This window comes from Lepus europaeus, chromosome 11, assembly GCF_033115175.1.
Source record: "Lepus europaeus isolate LE1 chromosome 11, mLepTim1.pri, whole genome shotgun sequence".
NCBI lineage: Eukaryota > Metazoa > Chordata > Mammalia > Lagomorpha > Leporidae > Lepus > Lepus europaeus.
This window is the reverse complement of record NC_084837.1, coordinates 116141214-116164382: the sequence shown is the minus strand read 5'-3', so window position 1 is coordinate 116164382 and position 23169 is coordinate 116141214. Positions and strand designations below refer to the sequence as shown.

Here is a 23169-nt window from a genome sequence, read left to right as displayed (position 1 = left end):
ACTTGTTGGTAGAAAGAAACTAAAAACATTTTATATGATTGTGCTTAAGTTTACTGGTTAAACAAATTACACCATGTTAGATATTTAAGAGGTGTTTTCAAATACATGATTCTTAAAATTTATAGAAGGCATCGGACCTTCTGGTAAATGTTTTCTTAAGTTGTTATCTAATGGTTGAAACTGTTTGCTAAGTATTCATGTGATATTGCTATTGTCAGCAAGCGATCTAGGACTTGCTCCCGCATTTCTCTATTCTAAGCCCAACTTGTTCTTTCATTTCTCTATTCTCTTCAAGGTAGGAAACTAATTCTATTATGAAGGAATCTGTAGGACGCACAATTTAATCTTTAGACCTTATTAAAGAGATGGCTAACATTTTTCTGTAATAGCATAGCCAAAATAAGAGCTTAAATAATAATCTCATAGCTAGATTCACTTCGCCATCAGCGAAGTATACAGTAAGTAGAAAAAACCTCCCTTTCAGACCAAAGGGAAAGAAAGTTTTAAAGTGAGAATATAATTTTCCTCATGGGCATTGTCTACCTTAGAAAAACTACTACAGAACATGCCTGTGACTATAGACTTGTAGTTCAGGCCACCGAAGATTAGAGATGGGACTTGGGCACTCCCTTGACTTGCATCCTCTGGTCTGCTTTAACACAAACCAGGAAGAAATGAAAGCTAGGCATCAGAAGCAATGGGTGGCAGGCCTATTAATGGCTGATCTATACAGTGATCTGCTCTCAAGGAGACCCAACAGGCCAGTCCACTGCAGTGGCTTTCAATGTGGTAAGCCTGGGCTTCAGCAGAAGTCAGCTTGTGAAGAGCCCTGGCAGCTCTGCCAAGAGTTGGATCACTGGAAATGGACCTGCCCTGGAGTCGAAGGATGCCCAGGTCAGAGCCACAGATCTTATTGGCTCTAAGCTGAAAAGCCCTTCACTCAGCCCAACTTCCAAAGTGACCACTGCAGCTGAGGGGATGGTCAAGTAGGGTCAGCAACATTGCAGGCAGAACTGTAAATTTCTTGTTAGAGTTGCCCCCTGCCTTTATCTGGCCAGCTCTCCTCCCAGGCCAGCCAAGTAATGAAAGTCAACAGAGTGCCTTCCCCTAGGAGGTTCACACCTCCCTTAGGATATACCCCATGTGAAGAGATAGATAGGTCTGGGCCTCTTAACTTACAAGGCCTAAAGCCCACCAGATTATTATCAAGCCCCTTCTATCAGGTTCTATTTGCCTCTCAATCAGAAAACTTAATTGTAGCTTAGACAGCACCTTTCTTAGCTCCTCTAATAATGACTCTGTCCTTTGTTCTAGGCCCTGTCTAGTGCACTTGGGCCTCATTCCTTTGTAATCATAACCTCTACTCTACCACCAATGGCTCTACTCCCAACATGTATGTACTGATGGTCCTCTTCCCCACTTAATGCTGTATAATTGTTCAAACCTGGTAAATACCACTCTTAGGATCATTGGTTACTATCCTCACTCTGTCTTTTATGACCTTGTCTAAATATGATCAGAGTTGGCAAACTTGGAAGGCTTCCATAGCCTTGGCAACTCATGACGACAGCCTAGGATGGTTACTGGCGCCATAAACTAGAGTGTCAATTTGTTGGGTCAACAACAGGAGCCACTGTGCACTTGCTCCTCATGTGGGATCTCTGTCCTTAATGTGCTGTACACTCTTATTTAATGCTATAACTAGTACTCAAACAGTATGTTTCACTTTGTGTTTCTATGTGGGTGCAAACTGTTGAAATCTTTATACTAAATTGATCTTCTGTATATAAAGAGAATTGAAAATGAATCTTGATGCAAATGGAAGGGGAGAGGGAGCAGGAGAGGGGAGGGTTGCGGGTGGAGGGAAGTTATGGGAGGGGGAAGCCATGTAATCCATAAGGTGTACACTGGAAATTTATATTCATTAAATAAAAGTTAAAAAAAATAATTTTAATATTAATATATCAAAAGCTTTGCTATCTATTCAGATAGGAATTCTGACTATCAGCTCGAATAAAACAGGTGACATAGTAGGGTTTTTAGCATTTATTCAGTGAGAGAAATACAAAGGAAGTGAGGGCTTTATAAGAGGGAGAAGGAGCTTAGAAGTTTACTGGGCTTGTCCAGGGAGTAGACCAGAGGGTACAAGGGAGAGAGAGCACATAGGCCATGCCAGTGAGCAGGTATCAGGGGCGGCCATAAGACCACCCACACCAAGAGGTAAGGGGGCTAACCGGAGAGTGGGCCCAGGTGCTCCAGGCCTTTTATTCCCTTCCAAAGGGGAGTGGATATGTAGTCTGATTGGCAGGTGGGCTTCCAGGTGAGGTCAGGTAGGGGCGTGAGATCACGAAAGGGGGCAGGGTGAAGGCGTGGTCTCCAGCTCACAAATGTAACAATGCAATCCTGCCTGCCTGGCTGCACCACTGGCACATTGCCCACGCACAGGGAGCTGGTTCTGCTGTGGAAGCTGCACGCAGTCCCAGGCACTCTGGTATGGGATGCAGACTTCCCAAGCAGTGGCCTACGTGCTGCACCATGACGGCGGCTCCTCCTCTTCTAGTCTAAGGCCACGTTTTGCAGCTGCAGACGCTCTTCTCATAATGGTGTCTTGAGTTTTCACCTCAAACCCTCATCTGGTTGGCTCGGTGCGAACGTGCTTACAGTTTGCTCTTAGTAAATGGAGGAGCTCATCTCAGGCACAAGGAAGTTTTGGGGTGGAGGAATAGGAACTCTCTTCCCCTCTGACGTGTGAGCACAGGTAGCATACACCATGTTTCCAGGCAGAAGCATTTAAAAGCCAGTGAGTGTCTGTGCCTTTTCCCACTGTTTGTTACCAGGGAAACACAAACTGAAGCCGAAAATGTTGTCCATTACACACCCACACAGACTCAGCTTCTGTCCTGAGGTCAGTTGCAGTGTTCTTGCGTGATCAAGATGACAGACGAGCCCGTGGGAATTCTGAAGTTGTCAGCTCCCGCCCCGTTCAAGGCTCCCACACGCGGTATTGACAGCCGCTATTCCTGGGCCGTGAGAAGTCAGGTGACATGACTCCTCATCTTCACTTTAACAGTTTTTTGTGTTCAAAATTGTTGTTAAAAAGAAAAATATTGGCTGTGTCTTCCTGGGAAAATGCTGTGATTTTAAAGTGTTTAAATGTTTTGTGTATTCAAAGAAAACAGTAGCTGCTCTGCTGTACACAGTTAAAGCACATTGCTGTCTAATGTCTGAAATCCCACATCACACATTTCTGCTCTACTAAGGCTGCCGTTATTTATTTCTGGCAACACTTCTCATATAAAATATGCATTGTGTCAGAGCCTTACTGTGCTGACAGAGCACAGTCTGGGCTGTCAGACTCCCATTAAACCACTGCACTGCTTAGTTCACATGAAAGCATTTCTCTGGTGGATCTCCATGGACTGTGAAATAAGGAAAAAGGTAGGTTTTGTTGGTTTTGTTTTGCCCCCAGATAGGTCCTTTTCTTTTACTAACAAAAGATACGGCTTTTGTCCCAGAAATTGGACTAAATACCCCAAGATGCCCAAATTTTACAGTGTTTTCCTTATTCCTCTTTATTTTTTTTAACTTATTGATTTTTGTTTTTGAAAGACAGAGTTACAGAGAAAGGGAGAGAGACAGAGAGAAAATGATTTCCCATCTGCTGATTTACTCCCCAGATGGCCACAATGGTCAGGGCTGGGTCAGTCTGAAGCCAGCAGCCAGGAGCTCAATCCAGATCTCCCCTGTGGGCGCAGGGGCCCAAACACTTGGGCCATCCTCCACTGCTTTTCCAAGCACATTAGCAGGAGCCAGATCAGAAGTGGGGTAGCCAGGTCATGAACCAGCACCTATATGGGATGCCAGTAACCCAGGCAACGACTTCACCTGCTGTGCCACAACCCTGACCCCAGTTTTTTCTTTCTTAACAATGGATTTAAAGCTTACCTTACCTTCACAGAGTTTTATTTTATTCTTGGTTACTATATAATTATTTGGACTGAAACATAGTCGTCAAATATAAAAATTCCTTAAAGCACTCCATATGTGAATGAATTTGGTGTAAACCCGATTTTCCAAGGCTTAGCTTTCCTTTTAAAGTCCTGTTGCCTTTAATAGAAATTCAAGTTCTTATTGAAAATTTGATGATATCACCTCTTAAGTATGTGGTGTACGTGATCCAGTTTCCAGTCCTATTGTTAACCATCTGCAGTTTCCACTTCTATTGTACACGATCCATAATTTCCACCCCTATTGTACAAGAACCATAATTTCTACTCCTATTGTGTGTGTACCTCAGTTTCCAGGCCCATTGTTGGACTTGATCCACACTTTCTAGGTCTCTTACATATGATTCATCATTTCCAGGTCTGTCTGAACCTGGCTCTTTGAATAACTAATCTGTTTCTAGTTCACCTTTTATAGGCGAGTCAGCAATGAAGTATCAATACATTTGGCTCTTTCAAAGTTCAATCTGAAAAAGATTAAACCCTATAGGTACCAAATCAGTATTTATTGATAATAAAATAGCATGATTATTATTAAACTAGTTGTTTTGGGAAATGAGGAATCAAAACTCTGAAACTTTTATTTATTTTTCCTCATTACCTCTATTAAGTGTTTAAGAGTAATTATTTTCCATATTGTAAAAGGAGCTTTACAAGTCAGAGGGAGATGGAGAGGGAGAGAAAGATAGAGAGGTCTTCCATTCACTGGATCACTCCCCAGGCGGCCGCAATGGCCAGAGCTGCGCTGATCCGAAGCCAGGAGCCAGGTGCTTCTTCTGGGTCTCCCACATGGGTGCAGGGGCCCAAGGACTTAAGCCATCTGCTACTGCTTTCCTAGGCCATAACAGAGAGCTGGATCAGAAGTGGAGCAGTTGGGACTTGAACTGGCGCCATATGGGATGCCAGCACTGCAGGCGGCAGCTTTACCCACTATGCCACAGCGCCGGTCCCAGTTTCCTTATTTTTAAAATAGAATTTAGGGGCTGGCGATGTGTTGCAGTGGGCTAAGCCTCCTCCTGTAGAGTCTGAAGCCCATATGAGCACCGGCTCAAGTCCTGGCTGCTCATCTTTGATCCAGCTCTCTGCTTTGGCCTGGGAAAGCAGTGGAAGATGGCCCAACTCCTTGGCCCTTGTACCTGCATGGGAGACCCGCAAGAAACTCCTGGCTCCTGGCTTCAGATTGGCTCAGCTCTGGCCGTTGCTGCCATCTGGAGAATGAACCAGTGCATGGAAGACCTCTCTCTCTGTCTCTCCCTGTCTCTGTCACTCTACCTCTCAAATAAATAAATAAAATCTTTTTTTTTAAAAAAATAAGAATTTATTAGTGGATGATTTCCTAGTTTTAACTCGGTGGTAGTTTGTGCATTTTTTATATACTTCTTTAATCCAAGTATAATCCTTTCTCTCTGGAGCATGTATAATGACTTACCTTCTAGAGTGGATTTTCTCTCTCTTTGTGTGTGTCTCTTTCTGAAGATGTATGTATTTATTTGAAAGGCAGAGTGACAGAGAGGGAGAGATACATTGAGAGAGACATTTTCTACCTGCCCATTCACTCCCCAAATGGCTGCAACAACCAGGTCTGGGCCAGGCAGAATCCAGGAGCCCAGAATTCCCTCTGGGTTTCCCACGTGGGAGGCAGGGGCCTAAGCACTGAGGCCGTTGCTCACTGCTCTCCCAGGTGCATTAGCAAGCTGGACTGGAAATGGAGCCAGCATGCCAATATGGGATGCCAGCGTCACAAGCAGTGGCTTAGCCTGCTGTGCCACAGCACCATCCCCTACAATGCAATGCCATAGCCTCTTTGACCTTCCTTCCTTCTTAAAGGTCAGGACAGGCTAGGCTGTACTGCAGCAGGCCCACACTGTATGTCTGGGATATGTGCTCTGGCAGTTTGCTGTGTGTGGTCCTCATTCCAAGTCTCAGGCCTTCAAAGCGCCGCTGTCTGGAGCTTTGCAGGTGCTGGGGTGGAGGTGAGATTCTCAGAAAAGCTGGATCATAACTGCCTGTGAAAGCTGCCGCCCAGAGGCAGACGCACATCACTTCTGTTTATATGGCATTGGCCAGAGGAATCATGTGGCCACACCTGACTTCTTGGGGCAGGAAGTGCTGCCTCACAGTGCGGCCTGAGCGTGGAAGACACAGGAGTGGTTGGTGAACATCCCTGATGACTGCCCATCAGGTTTTAAATCAAACGTTAGCTTCTGATCGGAGTATAGTTAGTGCTGTTTGTAGTATACAGCCTTTAAACACACCCAAAGCCCCAGAAATGCAAGGATACCTCCAAAAGTTTGTGGAAAAATGAAAAGATGGGGGGCCGTCACCGTGGCTCATTTGGTTAATCCTCCACCTGCGGCGCTGGCATCCCATATGGGCGCTGGGTTCTAGTCCTGGTTGCTCCTCTTCCAGTCCAGCTCTCTGCTGTGGCCCAGGAGTGCAGTGGAGGATGGCCCAGGTGCTTGGGCCCCTGCACCTGCATAGGAGACCAGGAGGAAGCACCTGGCTCCTGGCTTTGGATCAGTGCAGCACCGCCCATGGCAGCCAACTGGGGAGTGAACCAACGGAAGGAAGACCTTCCTCTCTGTCTATTTCTCTCTCTCACTGTCTATAACTCTACCTGTCAAATAAATAAAAATAAAAATAAATTTAAAAAAATGAAAAGATAATGCATATTTCCATGAACTTTTTGAAGACCTATATGTCTGCCATTTGACTCAGTGGTTCCAGTTTTAGGAAGTTATTGAGCGTGTATTCATTAGTTTGGCCCTTACTTGTGTGGGCAGACATGGTCCGCACACTCATGGAGCTTCCTGCGTGACAGGGCGGGAGGAAGGAGGGATAGGCAGTGCTGCTGCCGTGAGACCAGGCAGGGCTGCGATGGAGAAGTGCAGAGTGCTGTGGAAGCACAGGGGAGGTGTCTCCTGCTTCCTTCCCGGAATCCTCTCTGCTGCATTTGTAATTTAGGTTCTTGTCATTTTTCATCTCTCAAAGAGTTTTACAACTTTAGTCCTGATTGTTTACTTTCTATAGTTTTCTGTCTCTAAAGATATTTTGAAGTTTATCTTTTATGGAAAAATTGTTTTCTCAAGTTGTGGCATCATTTTCAGTATCTACAGATCTTTTGTCAATGAAAATGAAAAGTTACATAGTTATGGTTTTCTGTGTTAGAACTTTATATTTTTCAAGGCAGAATGTGGTCTAGGTTGTGTATATAGATTGCGATTTCTAGAAGTTTGCATATGGTGAAAAGTGGATGTGATACAATACACAGAAATTGTAAGGGCTAAGCTAGCATGTTGGTATCATGGCTGAGTTTAAAATGTTTTTCTAGAGTGTACAACAGTGCTATTTCAGTTTTTGTCTTCTTCCAGCTTTATTGAGGTAAGCTTAAGAAAAAGCTGCAGATTCCTGCTCGCCCTTTTTGTCTTTGGATTTTCCTTCTTGCATTAGGTGATGTCACACCAGATCTGGTAGTCAGGAACTCACTATCGTTTTGATTTTATAGAACTGGGGGCAGGGAATAAAGAGAAACATAGTAACTTCCTTGGTTGGGTAGTGTGTCTTCCAAGAGAAAACCGAACTGCCAGAAAAAGGTATTTAGGATTAGAACATGCTTGACCACTCATAATACTTCTGAAAAAATGTTTTAGGAAGAAGAAAGGCGTATGGCTTCTGTCGTAGCCAAAAAAGAGGAAGAGAAGAAGCGGGAGAGTCAGAAGCAATCTTTGCTCAAGGTAACTTCTCTGATATCTGTAGCCCGCACGTGCACACCAGCAGCATGCAGCCAGCCAACTGTAAAGTGGCTCCGGAACTCTGTCCATCTCCCATTCCCAAAGTAGACTTCTTTTTTTGTAAGCAAGCACTTCTAAAATGTTTAGAAATTACTATGCATATGAATAAATCTATACTTAGGAAATAATACTGTACATTATAAAATAAATGGAAAAGCTAGACATTTTAAAGGAAGACATTAATATACTAGAAGTTCTGACATTTTCCATACGAGTACATCATCCTATGTGTCCCATGTGTGTGCACTTGGCTTTGCAAAGCACGGCACTAGACTTTATATATTTTAATGAGCTCTCTAACATGTTCCTTTTTTAAAAATGTTAACTTTTTAATTTCAGAAATTTCTGTATTAGCTTCTCTGAAATAGAAGTGGTAAAGATTCTGAGGAATTTAGGAATGAGAATTTGTTTTAAACTAGCTTTAAATGATTTAGCATATATTACTCTCCTTAAATAAAGTGTTTCCTTCAGAATATTTTATATTAATATCACAGACTACAAGAAAGATGACTGAAAGCTTACAGCTTGTGTTGTGTATCCACCTGGATTCCCCAATAAGGATGTCATCTGATTACCATTACTCATTCTTGTCCTATCTAATGTAGGTGCTTCTCTTTTTAAAATTAAAATAACAACCACAATTCAAGAAATGTCTCAGGAATAAAAGTTGTACGTACTAGTCCAAGGAAGCCAGTGAACTTTCTAGGGTGATAGGCATGTCCTGGATCTTTCAAGGGCTAGGGCATGCACGGACAGGCGCACTTGTGTGCATTTATCAGAACTGATCAAATCACGCACTGAAAATCTGTGTGTTTTGTTTAATGGAAGCTGTGGAAGGAAGGGAGGCAGGGCATCTCCCAAGCCCTCTCAGGTCAGGACCGTGACTTTGAAAGTCATTAGCACTACATGTTGGTCACAAGCTACAGTTTCCTTACCTGCCGTTGTCTCTAACCTCCCCAGCTTGTATGTTACCCCTATTTCCATTAGTGAGTTCTGCCTAAGCCCTGGACTGTTGTATCCACTTTTGTTCTTTTACTGTTTCAGCCAACAGGATTTTAATATTTCCTATACTGGAATATCCCTAAGGATTGGCCCAAAACACCTTGGATTACAGGAAATACAGCTGTGGGTAGTGTTTTTAAAATTTGTAGGAACAGTAGCTACCATTGCCAGCGGATGCTATTGGCAAACCTTTCTAAATGGCTCCTCTAGGAAAAGCAGTATTCCCTAGCAGGTAGCTGCTGTTGTCAGATGCATAGGTAAATGAATTAGTGGATGAACAAAATCCATCCACAAATATTGAGACGTTCACAGACCTGCAGAACACTCTTATATGAAAGCCCCAATCACAGGAAGGAGGAATAGACAAATCCCTAATTACTGTTAGACCCTGAACATTGGCACCAAATGACATTTAACTTACTTTAAAACTTGAAGGTCTTTTGTTGTATACCCAATTCAGTTGCTTCTTAGCATCAACATTTTGGAAATATGCCATTAAATTTTTAGCAAATTTTTTTTAATGCTTAGGAAGTTTTTGTTTTTAGAGTCTGTTTATTTATTTATTTATTTAAAGTCAAATTACAGAGAGAAAGGGAGCGATAAAGAGAGAGATCTTCCATCCACTGGTTCACTCCCCCAAGTAGTTGCAATGGTCTGGGCTGATCCAGGCTGAAGCCAGCATCCAGCAGCCAGGAACTTTGTCCACATCTCCCACATGGGTAAAAGAGCCCGAACAGTTGAGTTGTCCTCTGCTGCTTTTCCCAGGCCATTAGCAGGGAGCGGGATGGGAAGTGGAGCAGCTGGGACAGGAACCAGTATGCATGTAGGATGCTGATGTCATAGTGGCACCTTTACCAGCAGCACTACATGCCATCCCCCTGGAAAATATGTATGAACACGTTGGAAATAGGCAGTGCCTCTTTGGAAGTCGCCAGTTCTGAGGACAGTTGGAGCCATGCTGCAGCAGGCCTCAGCCCTTGCCAGTGGTGGCCTCTGGAAAGGGTAGACCAGTGCCGAGCTGGGAAGAGCGCACATAGTGCATGCAGCCCTGCCCTGCTGCCTTCCTGGTTTCTTTGCGCCTGTGAGTGAGGGGATGTGACAGCTGTGGTGGCTGGAAGAGGGCACACACTGTGTGCAGCCCTGCCCTGCTGCCTTCCTGGTCTCCTTGCGCCTGTGAGTGAGAGGATGTGACAGCTGTGGTGGCTGGAAGAGGGCACACACTGTGTGCAGCCCTGCCCTGCTGCCTTCCTGGTCTCCTTGCGCCTGTGAGTGAGGGGATGTGACAGCTGTGGTGGCTGGAAGAGGGCACACACTGTGTGCAGCCCTGCCCTGCTGCCTTCCTGGTCTCCTTGCGCCTGTGAGTGAGGGGATGTGACAGCTGTGGTGGCTGGAAGAGGGCACACACTGTGTGCAGCCCTGCTCTGCTGCCTCCCTGGTCTCCTTGCGCCTGTGAGTGAGGGCTCCACACGTGTGCTGTGTACCGGAGTGGCCTTCCCTGCACTGTGAACAAACTCAGATGGCACAACTTGAAATTTGACATCTTCTGCAATATTTGTCACTTAACACAAAACTTAGCAACTTACTGCCATCTAGTTCTTAGCAATGTAATTATAGTTAATACACTAAGTGCCTCTGCGGGCTTAGAAAACAAACTTTTCTTTGAGTACCTCCCTCTTGCCTTGCAGAATCCGGCGTTCTGTAGCCTTTGCTGCTTTTTCCTTGCTCTGTAGGTGCTCAGGCCTCTTGTGTCAGCTGCTCAGCCAGTGATCCCCACTTGCCCCTGGCTGCGCTCCCATCTTAAAGTATCTCTTCCTTTTTCCTGGCCCAGGGAAACTGCCCATTCTCCTGTGTACCCTGGTGTCGAGCTGATTTGAGTAACCCATGCGAAAGAAGCTTAACTGCGGCATGGATTTAAAAAACTGTATTGGCACTTATAAAAATTATAAATTGGTTAACTTACTCAGTGGTATAAAGATAGTTTATGGCTTTTTTTCTTTAAAAAAAAAAAGATTATTTATTTGAAAGGCAGAGTTAGAGAGAGAGAAATCTTCCATCCACTGGTTCTTTCCAAAATGGCCACAATGGCCAAGGCTGAGCCTATCTGAAACCAGGAGCCAGGAGCTTCTTCTCAGTCTCCCACTGAGGTGCAGGGGCCCAAGCAATTGGCCATCTGCTGCTTTCCCAGGCACATTAGGGAGTTGGATCGGAAGTGGAGCAACTGGGACTTGAACTGGCACCCATATAGGATGCTGGTGCTGCAAGTGGAGGCTTTACCCGCTACACCACAGCACCAGCCCCTGTGACTTTTTTCTAAGCATGTCTGTTTTGTTAAAACTACTTTCTATACTTTCTTCTGCTCACCAGAAAGCTAAATACACAGGGCCAATCTGACAGCCGTCCTGAGTTAACTCACAACCCAGCCTTTCAGATCAGCTTGGTTCTCAATAGAAACAGAATCACTGCTTACATTAAGAATTGGGTTGGCACAGTGACCAGCACACAACTGAAACAGAACTCCTAAGGTAGGGTGCCTTGTTATTATAGATAAGAGAAAAATGTTTGACCATGGAACAGTTAATTCCACTTTAGATAAGGAGGACACGTAAAACATCTTAAAGTCTCAGAAACAGACCATTTTAAGGGTAGCCATACAAACATATCTAAAATACCAAACAACAGAAAAAGACCTGGGCCAAAAACATTCCTTTTTTTTTTTTCCCAAAAAAATTTATTTGAAAAGCAGAGAGAGAGAGAAAGAGAGATCTTCTATCTGCTGTTTCACTCCCCAAACAGCTGTAACGGCCAGCTGGACCAGGCTGAAGCCAAGAGCCAGGAGCTCCATCTGGGTCTCCCACAGGGGTGGCAAGGGTCCAGGTACTTGGGCCCTCTTCCACTGCCTTCCTAGGTGCATCAGAAGGAAACTGGATTGGAAACGAGTAGCCAGGACTTGAGCTGGCCCTGCTAGACGGGATGCCAGCGTCACAAGCGGTGGCTTAACCTGCTGTGCCACAACCAGCCCCCCAAACATTCTTAAATACAGAAACAGAACTTGTAAAAGTTTAAAATTAAGCAAGCCACATCATTTTTCATTCCTATCCAATGCTAAGTGTGCATGCTAAAATCTTAGAAAACCAAATATTGGCAAAAAGTTGTGATAACGTAGTTACCCTATGTGTGTATATGCACCCAGGGGATGGACAGGGGCTCCAGAGCTGGAAGGTGAGAGGCTGGCCTCACATACAGATGCTTTTCCCTGCAGAATTCTCAGGTCTGTAATGAGGGATCAGAAACTGCCTATTGGCCGGCGCTGCAGCTCACTAGGCTAATCCTCTGCCTGAGGCGCCGGCACCCTGGGTTCTAGTCCCGGTTGGGGTGCTGGATTCTGTCCCGGTTGCTCCTGTTCCAGTCCAGCTCTCTGCTGTGGCCCGGGAGTGCAGTGGAGGATGGCCCAGGTGCTTGGGCCCTGCACCCGCATGGGAGACCAGGAGAAGCACCTGGCTCCTGGCTTCGGATCGGTGCGGCGCAATGGCTGCAACCCGCCAGCAGTAGCAGACACTTTGGGGGTGAACCAACGGGACAAGGAAGACCTTTCTCTCTGTCTTGCTCTCTCTCACTGTCTAACTCTGCCTGTCAAATAATAAATAAATAAAATTTAAAAAAAAAGAAACTGCCTGTTCTAACCTCATTGATATCTGTTAACTTTTGATCCTGGGGACTTTATCAGAGTGGGGTTATTTCTCCCTGTCAGTACTCAGTCTGTGAGATGAGTGGACACGTCGTAGTCTCACACAGTTTCATTCAGTAGTCCAGCTCCTCCGCAGAGTTCTGTGGGAGAACTCAGCCTCCATGACTCGGCCAGTGCTTCTCAGAGTGAGGGCTGGGAACCAGTCGTGTTCACAGCACCTGTCAGCATTTACGTCCTTGAGCCCTACTCCAAATACACGAAGTCAGAGTGTGTGCAGTGAATTGATTTATCTTCTCTTCCTGTAGGATGGTTCTACTTGTGTGGCAACATTTCAGCCTAGTACAGTTCTCTTAGTAGTTCAGGTAGTATTTTTTAATGTTCAGACATTACAGCTTCTGCTGTGGACCTTGGAAAACTATCAAGCCCTCTTCTCTGACCGCCCGAGCACACTCTGCCATATTAGTCCTGATTATTGGGTAGGAAATTAAAGTGTTATTTGTTTTTTCTTGCTATGTTTAACACAGAGGCATATCAATTTATGTCAAATTAAAATTTCAGAGAGTGAATTTTCAATCTCCAGTGGGTTATCTGTTGGTTTTATTAAGTTCTTATAGAATAACTGTTGTGTGCATTTCATTTTTTTCCCAGCAGAATGATTGGGTGTTAATGAGAAGTTTGGATGCACAGGTCTCTTGATTTGTTTTAGATTGTGTACTATGTAGCTAGTTACTTGTAAGGAGTAGGCTTCCTTTTAAAGTATTATAAGAAAGCACTAACAACATGCTTCTTAGATACTCTGTTCTGATACAAAAATAACACATAATTCTGGTCACAATTAACTTTCTTGTAGGAGAAGAAAAGGTTAACAATTAACAACGTAGCTCGAAAGTGGGACTTGCAGCAGCGAGGAGCCAATATTGCTACAAATCCAGAGAGGAGAGACTGTGACCCCTCTTCCCAGGACCACTGTCAGATGGACGGGAGCGCTGTCTCCACGTTGCCAGAGGAATCAGGGTACGCCGTAGCATCCACCAAAGGTGCCGCAACTGTGGAGGATGCCGTCCAGAGTGGGGATTCCTGTGTTGTTTGATGTTTGTGTCCAGAACACTGTAAAGCTTTAATAAATACATCAGTCTCCTACACATGTACGGGGGTAGTATGTGGTGTTCTGATACATTATGTGTTGTGTGGTGTTCAAATCAGGGTGAGCACATCCATCTCCTCAAACGACTTTCATGTCTTTGTGCTGAAGATATTCAAAATCCACTTTTCTACCTTTCTTCCAATGAACAATATGTAATTGTTACCTATAGTCACCCTACTGCGCAATCAAATTCCAGAACTAATTTCTTCCCTTTTCTTAAGATTTCTTTCTTTATTTGAAAGACAGAGTTACAGAGAGATAAGGGGAAATGAGAGAGAAAGAGGGAGAGGGAGAGAGAGAGAGAGAGAATCTTCCATTTGCTGGTTCACTCTTCAAATGGCTGCAACAGCCAGGGCAAGGCCAGGCTGAAGCCAGGAGCCTGGAGCTCCATCCAGGTCTCCCAGGTGGGTGGCAGGGCCCAGCTGTCTGGTTCCTTTTCTGCTGCCATCACACCAGGCGCAGCAGCAGGGAGCTGGCTCAGACGTGGCGGAGCTGGTGCCAGTGTCGCATGTAGTGTGGAAACCTACTTCAGCACATGCCAGCCCTTTATTTCTTCATGCTTACTCTAATTTATTTCCTGTTGGCCAGTGTCTCCCCATCCCTTCCTCCCCGTCCAGTCCCCAGCCTCTGGTAACCACTTCTGTGAGGTCCACATTTCTAGCTTCCACATGTGATTGAGATCATGCAGCGTTGTCTTTCTGAACTTTGGCTGGCCAGTTCCAGCTATGTTGTCACAAGTGATAGGACGACCTTCTTTTTAGGGCTCAGTCGTTCTCTGCTGTGAATATGTACCACGTTCTCTTCCTCCATTCTTCCATTGATGAATGCCTAGACTGTTTCCATTTCCTGGGATATCCTCACGTTGATGAACAAGAAAGCATACTGAAACCAAGTCAGGGAGAAGGACCCAAGCGTGGCTGTCTTTTTGTAATGTATACCCCTTTAAATGTATGGAAAATTTAACATAGAGCCTAAAGTCAAAGATAGAATACATTCCAGTTTTGTTTAATTTGTTAAAGCACATTTATTTTATTACCTTAACTAAAACCAAAACACATGTTAAGCTAAATATAACTTTGAAGATTTATTTATTTATTTATTTAAAGAGTTACAGCGAGACAGAGACAGAGGGAAAGAGAGAGAGAGGGAGAGGGAGAGGGAGAGGGAGAGGGAGGGAGGGAGGGAGAGAGAGAGAGAGAGAGAGAGAGAGAGAGAGAGAAAGGTCTTCCATCTGCTGGTTCAGTCCCCAAATGACCACAACATCTGTAGCTGGGCCCATCCAAAGCTGGAAGAAGCCAGGAGCTTCTTCTGGTCTCCCATGCAGGTGCAGGGCCCAAGCACTTGGCCCATCTTCTACAGTTTCCCCAGGTGCATTAGCAGAGAGCTGGATGGGAAGTGGAACAGCCGGGACTTGAACCAGTGGTCATGTGGGAGGCTAGTACTGCAGGCGGTGGCTTTATCCACTATACCACAGTGCCAGCCTTCCTAAATATAACTTTAACTTCAAGATTTATTTTCAAGAATTCCTTAATCCTTTCATATACAAAGAATTTAACAAAGGAAATAACACTAGAGTAATATTTTAGTAATTTTCTAGAGTTAGAATCTGACATGTATTTAGACAAACATTTTTTAAATTTAAGTTATAGAACCAAGGTATCAATCAATGTATTTCCTTGTTGACTTGTACAACCACATGTAGAGTTTCTCAGCTTGTTCAGCTAGAAAAATAAGTTAACAAACAGAAACTCTAATAACTTATATAACAAATATACCATTCTCCTATGGCTCTAAAACTGTATTTAATATCATTAAAGTATCAAAATAGAATTTACAGAATTAGACCTGAAACACTTTATATATTGTTAAAACTTTATAGCATTGGACTTTCGATTTATGACATACAACAGTTCTTTTTCTGATTTCTCTTTTTGCAAAAGTGTTTTTTTTTCTTTCCTATCTTCCTTAAGGTTTCCCAGTTCTGGCTTTATTCAAGTAATTTTGCAAAATTTTATCTGAATTTTAACTGTGTTTTAAATATTTTAAAAGTCAGTTCTGGGGCCAGCGCTGTGGTGTAGCAGGTAAAGCTGCTGCCTATGGTGCCAGCATCCCGTATGGGTGCCAGTTAGAGTCCTGGTTGCTCCACTTCCAATCCAGCTCTCTGCTATGGCCTGGGAAAGTGTCCCAAGTCCTTGGGCCCCTGCACCACACCTTGCTCCTGGCTTTCAGATCAGCTCAGCTCCAATCATTGCAGCCAACTGGGACTGGGGAGTGAACCAGCAGATGGAAAACCTCTCTCTCTCTCTCTGACTCTCCTTTTCTCTCTATGTAACTCTGACTTTCAAATAAATAAATAAATCTTTTTTAAAAAAAAATGTCAGTCCTTTTAGTACATTCATTTTATTTTTAAAAGTAAGTTATGAGGCTGGCATTGTGGTATAGCAGGTTAAGCCGCTGGCTGAGATGTGACATCCCATATGAGCACCAGTTCAAATCCTGGCTTTTCCATTTCTGATCCAGCTCCTTCCTAATGTGCCTGGGAAAGCAGTGGAAGATGCCCCTGCCACCCATATTGGAGACCTCAGTCGAGTTCTAAGCTCCTGGCTTTGGCCTGGCCCATCCCTGGCCATCGCAGCCATTTGGGAGTGAACCAGTGGGTGGAAACATACACTCTGTGTGTGTATGTGTGTATGTGTGTGTGTCTCCCCCCTCCCCTGTAATTCTGCCTTTCAAATAATAAATAAAATCTTAAAAAATTAAAAGAAGTTAGGGAAGGGAATAACTTGATTTTATTTCATTGGCTAGTAAATTTGCTAGTAGCCTTTCTTAAACTATTGCTTTTGTTCCAAATAGAATGCTATTTTTACATTATGTTCCCATAAATATGTGGATGTATTTCCAGGCTACCTAGACTAATCTGATTACCTATTTTAATGACAATGGAGTATTTTATTGTGGTAGTGTATAAGTAAGTTTTAATAACTGATGGGGAGATGTGCTGTGGCTGTTCTTTTCAAGTTTCAACTCTCACACATGTGTTCTTCCATAGAAACTTCTAGATCACTTACTCTAAATAGAAAAGATTACACTGTGGCATAGTATGTTAAGCATCTGCCTGCAGCACTGGCATCCCATATGGGTACCACTTCATGTCCTGGCTGCCCCACTTGTGGTCTAGGTCTCTGCTGATAGCGTGGGAAACCAGTGGAAGACGGCCCAAGGGCTTGGGCACCTGAATGCACGTGGGAGACCCAGAAGAAGCTCCTGGCTCCTGGCTTCGGATCAGCCAAGCTTCAGCCATTGTGGCCATTTGTTGAGTGAACCAGCAGATAGAAAACCTCTCTCTCTGTTTTTCCCTCTCTGTCTGTAACTCTGTCTCTCAAGTAAATAAATCTTTTTTTTTTTTTAAAGAATTTACTTAGAAGAACATGGTCAAATTCTTCTCTTTCTACTTCAAAACTCTTACGTTTCAGGCTCCAAAGAATTCTGCCTTTGCCTTCACCCAGTACCCTCCCATTTAAAAAAAATAATAATAATATGTAAGTTTTATTAGTTTCAGAATGATTGATATTGTTACAGTAATAGCATCACTTTAAGAAATATGGTATGTCTGTATGTTTTCTCAAGTTTGTTTGATGTCCAGAGGGAGCTAACTGGGGAAATATTGGAAGCTTGAAGGAAAACTCTCAGAAATTAGTGAGGCTAGAGAGTGTGGAATTATAGCAGCCAGAGATTGCATTGTTGAATGAGTTTATTCTAGGAGCTAGGAGCATAGGGAAGCTAAGTAAAACAGTAGAGAAACTAAATGTCTGCTAAGGTAGGGAATCATCAAGAAATAAAAACTTCTTAGGGTGATGAGAATTACAAAGATGGAAATGGTGGGCGTTGCTGGAATTAAAAACCAGAAGGTTGTCACCCACCTGGGAGCAGGAGTCTAATGAAGAGGCGTATATGAAGTAGAAGGGTTAGTGATGAGCTGAAAGAGGAAACTTCCGGTCACGGCCAGTTTCTGAGGCTGCAGACGTTAGAGGTAGAGCATAGCTAGGCAGCGACGCCGAGAGCAGCCCACATGCCATCCTTGTGCCATGGGAGAAGAGGGAGCTGAGTGAGGTCATGGTTGTAGACCCTGAAGCTGGCCTCTGCCCCGCCTCCTGTGCTGTCCTCGCAGGGCTGCTCCCTGTTGAGGGTTGCTCGTGCTGGCAGCTCCGTGACTGCACAAGGATTGTCATGTAAGGTGACCCACAGTGGTCTGGGATCCTGTCAAGTAACTCAGAGTGCAGATCTGAGAGAGAGGGCGTGTCTGTCTCTGAAAAGTGTTGTGCAGTACAGTCACTGGCAGGAGTTTTGTGTGTGTATTAGAAGTTTCCCAAAGCCAGAAGGAGAGCTGGGGGAGGTGGAAGGGTGTGTGAGATCCTGGAGAAAGTGTGCAGAGGAGCGATGGGTCGCTAGGGAGGGAGCCACAGTTTCTACCGAAAAGTAATTACCTTCCCTGATGTGCTTTATTTGTCATGAGGCTTCAAGATACTGTCTAATGTCTTAATTTTAGCCTGAAGGACTCTTCCTAGTGTTTCTTATAGGGTAGGTATTCTAGCAGTAAGCTCCCTCCAGTTTTGTTTGTCAGGAAATATCTTGATTTCTCCCTCATTCTTGAAGTATGGTTTAGCCAGATACAGAATTCTAGGTCAACAGGCCTTTTTTTTCCCTCTCAGTATTTTAAATACCTCAACCCACTAATTTTTCTTGGCCTTTATTAAAAACCACTTGTTACTCTTACCGAGAACCCCTTGTATGTGATGAGTCTCTTCTCTCTCACTGTTTTCAAGGTTTTCTCTGTCTTCCAGCAGTTTGATTATAACGTGTCCTGATGTTATCTCTGAGTTCGTCCTCGTCAAGCTTGGCGAGTTACTTGCATGTACTGCTTTATGTCTTTCATCAAATTTGGGGCCTTTCTGGCCATTATGTCTGCAGGTATTCTTTCTTCTTCTCTCATTCATGTCTGTCCTCCTGCAGCTCCCACTCCGCTATGTGACATGCTGTGGTTGTCACAGTTTCTCGGATTCTGTTCTCTTACAGTCATCCTTTTTCCCCTGCCTGCTCCTCAGGCTGTGTAATTGACATGGCCTTAGGTTCCCTGACACTCCTCTAGACACCTTCCCATTTCAGTCCCTTGTGCTTTTAAGCTTCGGGATTTCTGCCTGCTTCCTTTTTTTTTTTTTTTAAGATTGATTTATTTATTTGAAAGTCAGAGTTACACAGAGAGAGAAGGAGAGGCAGAGAGAGAGAGAGAGAGAGAGAGGTGTCTTCCAACCATTGGTTCACTCCCCAGTTGGCCACAATGGCCAGAGCTGTGCTGATCCGAATCTAGGAGCCAGGAGCTTCTTCTGAGTCTCCATGTGGGTGCAGGGGCCCAAGGACTTGGCCATCTTCCACTGGTTTCCCTGGCCATAGCAGAGAGCTGGATCAGAAGTGGAGCAGCCGGGACTTGAACCAGCACCCATATGGGATGCCGACACTGTAGGCGGTGGCTTTACCCACTACAGCACAGCTCCGGCCCTGCCTGGCTCCCTTTTATCAGCATTCTGCATTTTGTGAGTTATTTGAGCATATTTCAAACAAACGACTAAGCCCTTGTATGCTAAATTCAACGTTTGGGCTACCTCATGGACAGTTGCCGTTTTTTTCTTTATTCGTGGGAGTAGGCCATACTTGCTTGTTTCTTTGCATGGGCCATATTGTTTTGTTGTTGTTCAAACTGGGTGTTTTGAATATTATAATGTGGCAGCTCTGAAAATCAGATCTTTCCTCCTCACCAGAGGTTGTTTTTTCTGATTGTTTTAGTCACTTTGGCTTGTCTGCTTAATTTCTTTTCTATTTTTATGAAAGCCACATTCTTTGTCATGTGTAGGTACCAAAGTCTCTGTCTGATAGCTTGGTGGTAACCTACTGATGTGACATATCTCCTTACAGGCCTGGGGACAGGGTGCTGGTGCACTGCCCCTAGTCTTGGCAGAGTGCTTCTGGGCTGGACCCTGCACACTGCTGCCCCAGCTTGCAGCTCTGCCTCAGCCTTTATTTCCTGCGTGGGAAGCCCTGAGGTGGGCACAGGGCGCGGCTCACAGTCTCAGGTCTCTGCTGACCACATGTGCAACTCTGGACTGCATGTGGCCTTCCCGCTTTCTGGAATACTTGGGAACTTCTTGAAGTCCTTGTCTGCTCGCGCGCCTTCCTCAGACTCTTCTTTCCCCAGCACAGGTCTGCCCGCCCCACGTGGCAGCAGTGAATGCATTTTACCTTGAAGTCCTTTCAGCAAAGCCACTGTGTCCCTGGGCAGTCCAAGGCAAGCAAGACAAAGGCAAGCCCGTGGCCCGGTCCTTCAGGTTGGGACACACGAGCTCTGTTACCAGCAGCCTGCAGCAGGCATCTTAAAGATCCCACCACTGACAGAGTGGCGAGAATGGCGCCAGGACCATTTAAAATCCTGCAGAACTGTCTTCTTCTTTTTCATCCATTAAGTGTTCCTTGGTTGTAATTTTTTATTGGATTGCAAAGTTCTGAAAATGTTGATTCTGTTTTTGCTAGCATATTTGTTGCTTTTGTGGGGGGATGGAGTTTTGGAGTCTCTACTTTCTGTCTTCAGGATTCCAATTTTTATTATATTCTACGAGCTATACTTTTATATTTCAAAATTAGCATCACTTACTTGTTCTGCCTTCAACCTCTGTCATTTGTTAGTGTTTAAACTTGGCGGCTAGTACTCTGTGTCTATGATGTAGCCTTTGGTTCCTTCTTAGGAAAGCATTGTGTTCTGATTCTGCCTCCCAGTGTGCTTCCCAGGTCCTGCGGACCAGTCCTAGCACCCGCTTCGGGCAGCCCCACAGCTACCCAGACTCACACCGCGTTTTAGTTTCCTTTGTATTCGAACCGTGTCTTACTCACGTAGTTTGCTTTTCTCTGGAGTTTCTGCCATTTTAAAAAATTGAATGAAGAAGTTTTCTGCTGTTGCTAATGCTAATTTCTTTTGACTTCTTATTTATCAGTTGAATACAATCCACTCTTGCTGCAGTCTGTTGTGTTCCAGAACCTAACTTAGATTCATTATTTCCTTTGTTTCCTGCCATGCTAGTAGTTGTCTTTTACTTTTTTCTTGTATTATGTGTCCTCTCATATCCAAGAACTTCTGTCCTCCCAACCTCTCCATACTAAGAGTTCCTCAGATTTTTACCTTGAGCTCTCTTCTCACTCTCTGCTGTCCCCATAAGCAATCTCATCCATCCCTGTGACTTTAAATACCATTTATACGCTGAAGACACCAAGACACAATGCCTTTTCCTACACAGTCTACCCACTTAGATCATGTTTAAGAGGAAAGAGTCCTTTACGAGACTGAGTTTCTAAACATACTTTTTTCCATTTTGTTTTCCTGAATGTTTAAAATCTTGCCTTTCATATTTAATGTGTTATTGTACCAGGAATGGATGTTTATGCTTGAGGTTGGGTCTGATTTGTTGTTACTGTCACCAGTTACCCTGGTGCTATTTATAGTCTTCTTGCCTGTTCCCTCTGATTTGCCTGTTTTGTTGGGAGTAGGAAGGAGATGGGAGAGTTCTTGTATAGATCTTCCATTAGTGCCCCTGAGTTCCAGCCCACTCTGCACTCCCTCCATCTAATGTGCCGTCAGGGTTCTCCTGAGCAGGCTGGCTGCACCTGTGTTCTTCTCCCCAGTGTGTACTTGAGGCTCTGCCCCCCCACCCCCACTTCTTCATCACTGACCACACTTCACTGTCCAGCTTGCAGGAATTTGCTGCAATCTCTGGCTGCAGTAGCTCTTCCCTATTGTACTTATGAGGGTGGGTTTTTACCTGGTCTGTCGCTCTCCTGTTTTCTAATGGGGTCTTGGAGAGGGAGGTTTTAACCACAAGTGCTCAGTCTATCTGCTGTTTTGTCTGAAGTCGTGTTACGACATTTTCTGAAAATCTTAAAAACGTAATTAAATCTCCTCTTTGGAGCACCTTTCTGAAGGTAAAGAGCTGTCCTTAGTGTTCTGATTCGTTTCTTAATGCTATGTAATATTTTACATTTTAAATAACCTTTTATATTCTTTAATATTTCATAATGCAAAAAAAGTGACTAATTCTGGTGTCACCGTGTCTGTGACCTTGGCTTGTGAGTGTGTAACTGAATGCCTGGAAATGTGTGTCCGTGAAGAACTGCAGGCACATAAAAGGAAGAGTTCTGTGCGACTGTGCTTCATCCCACTAATGACTTCACTGCTCGCTGTGCTTGGGACGGCTGAACAGTAAAAGGACATATGGCAGGATTCTTGAGCCTGGCAGACTGCGAAAGTACTTACTGTAATGTTTTCTTTGCTTTCACTGGATTCGTCCAGTAAAGCTGGTTTATTTTGGTCGTTTCCTGTCTATGAATACTGGTACTTTAGCCAACACTACTATCATAAAATATAATGTATAAAATGAGTTTCCACACCTACGAATGTTGTAATAGAAATTTATAAAATAAGTTATTACAGGAATCAACACCACTTATTCAGTGGGAAAAGAATCTTCCGAGAGATTTTAAGTCCTCTTCTTGTGGGCTGTTGTAAAAAGCCTAAAGGTAAAAATAATATGTAACACCCTGAAGTTTTGTCCTTTTTTTCCATCTGGACACTTAAGAGCATTTCTACATCGAGCCTGGCTTTTGGGGACTAGTTGCTTTATTGCATTACGTTAGTCACCCTGTCTTTTCTGAGAGTTCTCCACAAATGGAAAAGGCACAGAATATTTCTCTGGTTTATCCTTACATATACATAACCACTACAGATCTCAAAGAGAAGTCGTTTGTGATGTCATGCCACCTGCTACTACATAGGTAATATTTGAGTCAGAAAATATCACTGGACCTGTATTGGTATTCATGAGAAAGCCGGTTTGGGAACATAGATCCTCTAGAGAAGAATATAAAAATTTAGGTGCAACACAAGTAGAAACTGGACTAAATGACCAGTTACCCACTCTAGAAATCTGAGTCACACTTTCCTCCTCTCTCTCCTTCATTTTCCATGGTCAAGAAACCATTAAGTCCTACTTTTATTTTCTCTACAATATTGGTAAGTCTGTGTTTTCTTTTCTTTATACTAACCAATAAAATCTATTGAGGCATGATGCAGAATGTTATTTTTCTTTTTTGTTAAGATTTATTTATTTATTTTAAAGGCAGCATTAGAGAGAGAGGGAGAGATAGAGAGAGGTCTTCCATCCACTAGTTTACTCCCCAAATGGTCACAATGGCCAGGGTTGGGTCAGGCCCAAGTGAAGAGCCAGGAGCTTCTTCTGGGTCTCCCACATGGGTACAGGGGCTGAAGAACGTAGGCCATCCTCCACTGCTTTCCCAAGTGCATTAGCAGGGAGCTGGGTCAGAAGTGAAACAACCAGGACTTTAACCAGCACCATTTGGGATACTGGCATTGCAGGCAGCAGCTTAACCTGCTTGGCCACAGTGCTGGTCCCTAGAATGTTATTTCTAATCTTCACAACAACTCTGAAA

General features: G+C 44.1%; 1 protein-coding gene across 6 annotated transcripts in view; it reads left to right on the top strand.

Annotated features, from left to right (window-relative positions):
- LRRC49 (leucine rich repeat containing 49) overlaps nucleotides 1-23169 on the top strand; it is a 191667-nt gene that overhangs the window by 127601 nt on the left and 40897 nt on the right. For all 6 annotated transcript variants that reach the window (XM_062206547.1, XM_062206543.1, XM_062206544.1 and 3 more), the window contains 2 exons: nucleotides 7655-7738; nucleotides 13333-13496. In XM_062206547.1, the coding sequence (XP_062062531.1) occupies nucleotides 7655-7738; nucleotides 13333-13496 (248 nt within the window). The remainder of the gene's footprint in view (nucleotides 1-7654; nucleotides 7739-13332; nucleotides 13497-23169) is intronic.